The following is a 4,696-nucleotide window of genomic DNA, read 5'->3' as shown; positions in this document are numbered from 1 at the left end:
TTATAATCTTCTTGAGCCATTGCAACAAGTTCAGCATGTGTTGAATCTTCATTCAATAAAAACAATCTTGCTCCTTTGAGATCATCAACCACAAAATCCCAACGGAAATCTCTCAACAACCATTCTCCATACACTGCATGTAACTGAAAAATCATCTGCAAATATTCAAAATAAAACACATTAGTAAACATAGAGAAAATGAAGAAGTTCAATAAACATTGCCGCAGACGACTTAGCATTAAGTCGTCCAGAAGACTTAAAGGTAAGTCGTCTAAAGAGGTCACTTTTGCAATTGAAAATTAAAAGGGACGACTTAATTCTAAGTCGTCCGGCTTTGTTTGTTAAAAAAAAAACTTCAGACGACTTATATATAAGTCGTCTACGAGAAACGGGCTAGTTTTGCATTTGACCGAATCGTGTCAGATCTTTGACTATTTCTGGACGACTTATAATTCAGTCGTCTCTGGGAAAGTTAAAATTTCAATATTTTATGAAAACTTGACGACTTACGTGTAAGTCGTCCTAAGGTTAGTTTTGTAATTGAAAAATAAAACTTGAAATTTAACTTTCTCCAGACGACTTAGATGAAAGTCGTCCAGCTAAACGACTTAATTTAAGGTCGTCCGGGATAAGCAAGGTTTGACCAGAAAATTGGGAAAAATTCTGGACGACTTTGCTTTCCCCGGACGACTTTAAATTAAGTCTTCTGGAGGGACGACTTTATATTAAGTCGTCTGGTTAAAGTTAAATTATGAAGTTTTATTTTTCAATTACAAAACTAACCTAGGACGACTTACACGTAAGTCGTCAAGTTTTCATAAAATATTAAAATTTTAACTTTCCCAGAGACGACTGAATTATAAGTCGTCCAGAAATAGTCAAAGATCTGACACGATTCGGTCAAATGCAAAACTAGCCCGTTTCTCGTAGACGACGTATATATAAGTCGTCTGGAGTGTTTTTTTTAACAAACAAAGCTGGACGACTTAATTTAAGTCGTCCGTTTGACCAGAAGACTCATCAGTAAGTCTTCTACATACAGATGACTTACTAGTAAGTCTTCTACGCGAACAGATCTTGAAAAAAAATTCAAATTCGTACCTTAAACTAGGTGAGATGACTTCGTTTGCACACAGGGTCTTCTCCAACCACCCAGAACCTCAAACGAAAGCAACCGTAAGTAAAAACGAAAGAAATATGGCTCTGTCAACCATAGCCCATATTTTGAATCAAAAGCTTGAGTTTTTTGGATGAATATAGAGAGAAAGTGAAAGAAATGTTGTTTTTAGTTCATAACAATTGAAACAGAGAGAGTGTAAAGAGATTTACGTGCATTAAAGGGCATTAAAAGCTCCAAACAGTTCGTACAAGGTTGTTGCCACTATTCATTGCAGTGGCAATATTGTAAATACTTGAAGAAGATGAGGTTGAGACAGTAAAGAAGCCATTTTCGAAAAAAAAAAAAAAAATGTTAATGGCATTTTCGTAGATAAAATGCAGGTGTGGGGTTAAAATCTCAAAAAAAAAAGGAGTCAAAAGAAAAGGTTAGTTTTCTGTTTGACTTCAAGTTTTGAGTTACTTTTGCAAAAAGCCCTTTATTTACACATTTGACCATTGCATTCACAATAAATAACTACTTCCTAACCAAATCGAAATTAAGTAGTTCCTATTAAAAGTAGATAACCGTTTCCTATATACAACTCCAATATCACCTGAAAATATATGCTAATCAATTTACTAAATTGCATGTATTAGAATACGAAAGCCTTCTTTAATAGAATCAAAGCTAATAGAGATATTTACGGTGGAAAGATAAGAGAATAAGAAGAAATCTAGAGTTTAATGTTTTTACGTGGGAAATAAATAGTATATTCAAAGAATATTCAAAGAATAAGGTAAAATTACATTGTTTCGATATCTAAATTTGAAATAATAACTTCTCAAATATAATTAAATGGAAAACTAATCTGCCGTGATATGAAAAAGGAATATACTCAATTAGCTATCAACCCTACAATCAAGCAATGTCTTTTAGATTAGATTTCCCTACTAATATCTAACGTGCACACCAATTTTCCTAACCATATACGTATACATCTAATATGAAGAACTGAACTAGTGAAATAAATAAAGTGGGGCTTATTGGATTAGGGATTTCATAGAAAAATAAAATTTTGTGAAATCCTCCCTTATTGAATATGGTATTAATAAAAACCTTTACAAATCTATAGTTATTGGATATAGCATTTGTAGATTATAAATTTTTCCTTATTATTATTATAAATTAAATTTTATTTATAAAAAGTTAAAAAAATAAAATAAATTAAAATATAATATAATTAATAGATACTCCTAAATATAAAGGAAAAAATTAATAAGATTTCAATTTTATTATATATGTTATTTATAAAAATATAAAAAGGAACTAAAGTAAAATCTAATGAACAGAAAATACTAAATAAAAAATAATTTGTTTTAATAAATGTAATATTATAATTCATTAATGGTACCTATGTAATCAACCATCATAAAAACTAATATGCGTGTGACACGTAGGAAACTGACTTCTCAAATAATATTATAGAGATAAGTGAATATTGGTTATAAAAATATAATAGTTGTAGTAAGAGGGGTTGTAAAATGAAAATTATACCATTAATGAAAATGTTAGTTTAATTTTAAGTGGTGAAACTTGTAATATCCCACTTGATTATAAGGTTATTTTCCAAATGTACTTCTATTTTAATAGAAAAGATTTTAAATAGTAAATATTAAAATGTATAATACAACATAAAGACTTTTTTACTTCATCACATATATGAAATGAAAAAACTCAAATGAATACATAGTTGTAAGAAATTAGAGTGTAATCACCACATAAATTTATAGTTGTAAAATATACATGCTCGTTATGTTAAAAATATTATATTATTTTCTCACAAATAAATGTTATATAATCCATAGAATAGTTCCAAAATTACCAAAGCAAAAAAAAATTCGACTACATTTTGGAAAATATGATATTTATATGGTATAGATATTTATATGGTATGAAACTAAACTCATTGACTGTGAAACTGAATATAAATTCTTGTTCAATTCTTTTTAAAAAATGTTGACATTTATTTATTTAACGAATATCACTTTTAATTCCTCTAAAATCTTCTTAGGATATCTTAAACAATTTATATTTAATATTTTATTTTTATATATCATGAATAAATTTAATATGAATGAATTGTCTTTAACTATATATAAAATTTAAGTTCAAAATTTGATGGCACATTCTATAATATATCAGTAGATGCAAGATAAATTATAAATATAACGATTCTATTTTAATAGAATAAATGCCACACAAAATACATCCAAAATAGATATCAGATAAAACTTGGACTAAGATCATATTGTAACTTCATTTCCATGCTAGAATGGATTGAAATAAACATTGCATTTTTAATAATAAAAACTACATGGAAAAAAATCCCAAAAGATAAAAAAAAGTGATTGTTTTTCAGTGTTATATAGAAATTGGTGTTCAATATATTATAATCTAAATATTTATATGGTATGAATTAATCCTACACAGATGATATACCTTCATCTAAGTTTCCAAAAAACAAAACAAAATCTATTAATAAGACATGAAATAGTCATTTTATAAATACAGATGTATGTTCATATCATGACACATTTATCATGTAACAAATTTCTGCTATTACATATAATAAGATCATATAGTAAGTTCATTTCCATACTAGAAGGGGTTGAAATAAAAATCACATTTCAAATTAAAAGCTTAATGGAAAATAATCCCAACAAATGAAACATATAGAGAGTATTTTTTACAGATATATAGAAATTAGAATAAAATAGATTATAAACAAAATACTGCTTTTATATGTATTACTTACACCTAGATACTATACCTTCAAATTTATTTGTCCAAAAATAAAATAAATAAAAAGACTTAATTCTACCAATAAGCAGTCAAGTTATAAATAGGGATGCAAGTTCACTATCATGACATATTCATTCATATACATTAAAAAGAAGAAAAGCACATATAAAAGAAAGATGAGTAAAATTTTGAGCATGGCATGGATAATGATGATGATATTAACATTGATTGTTATCGAAGGTGAAGCAAAATCGGAGTCGGAATGCAATGTGATTTGCCGTCCTCATTGCAAAGCTTTTGGTTCAGCAGGAGAGTGTTCCGACTGTCATAAAAAGTGTAATCAATCTCCACCATCTCTAATGACAAAGATTCTAAAGAATCAACACAACAGCAAACAAGATGACTTAATTAAATAATCTATAACAAATACGATAAATGTATTGATGGACACTTATCCCAGATTTCTTGTATTGATTATGTATTATCTATTTAATAATAAGATATTATTTAAATATTTAACTATACGACATATAAACATAACTACTGGCGGAAATCCATTTTCTTACATCAAGAATCGTACACATATTTTTAACTAGAAGACGCTTATTTTGAAGTGATATGAGGTTAATATTTTGTCTAAATTATGTTATCTTTTATAACAAAATATTAACGTTTAACCAGCGCTTGCAAAGCGAGATATTAAATTTTGTAGATAATTTATGTTTTTAAAGTTTTGTTCATATCTTTTATTTGAATTTTTGTACACAATATATTTTCAATTATGTTAATATATTA

At 27.5% G+C, this 4,696-nt stretch overlaps 1 protein-coding gene across 1 annotated transcript; it reads left to right on the top strand.

The window, feature by feature from the left end:
- Positions 1–4,022: 4,022 nt before the first annotated feature.
- LOC125591390 lies at positions 4,023–4,415 on the top strand. Its single transcript, XM_048765555.1, has one exon. The coding sequence runs from the start codon at positions 4,024–4,026 to the stop codon at positions 4,315–4,317; it is 294 nt and encodes a 97-aa protein (XP_048621512.1). The 5' UTR covers position 4,023; the 3' UTR covers positions 4,318–4,415.
- The last annotated feature ends 281 nt before the right edge of the window (positions 4,416–4,696 follow it).

Source organism: Brassica napus, chromosome C8, assembly GCF_020379485.1.
Source record: "Brassica napus cultivar Da-Ae chromosome C8, Da-Ae, whole genome shotgun sequence".
NCBI classification, from domain to species: Eukaryota; Viridiplantae; Streptophyta; class Magnoliopsida; order Brassicales; family Brassicaceae; genus Brassica; species Brassica napus.
This window is presented reverse-complemented; position numbering and strand designations above follow the sequence as displayed.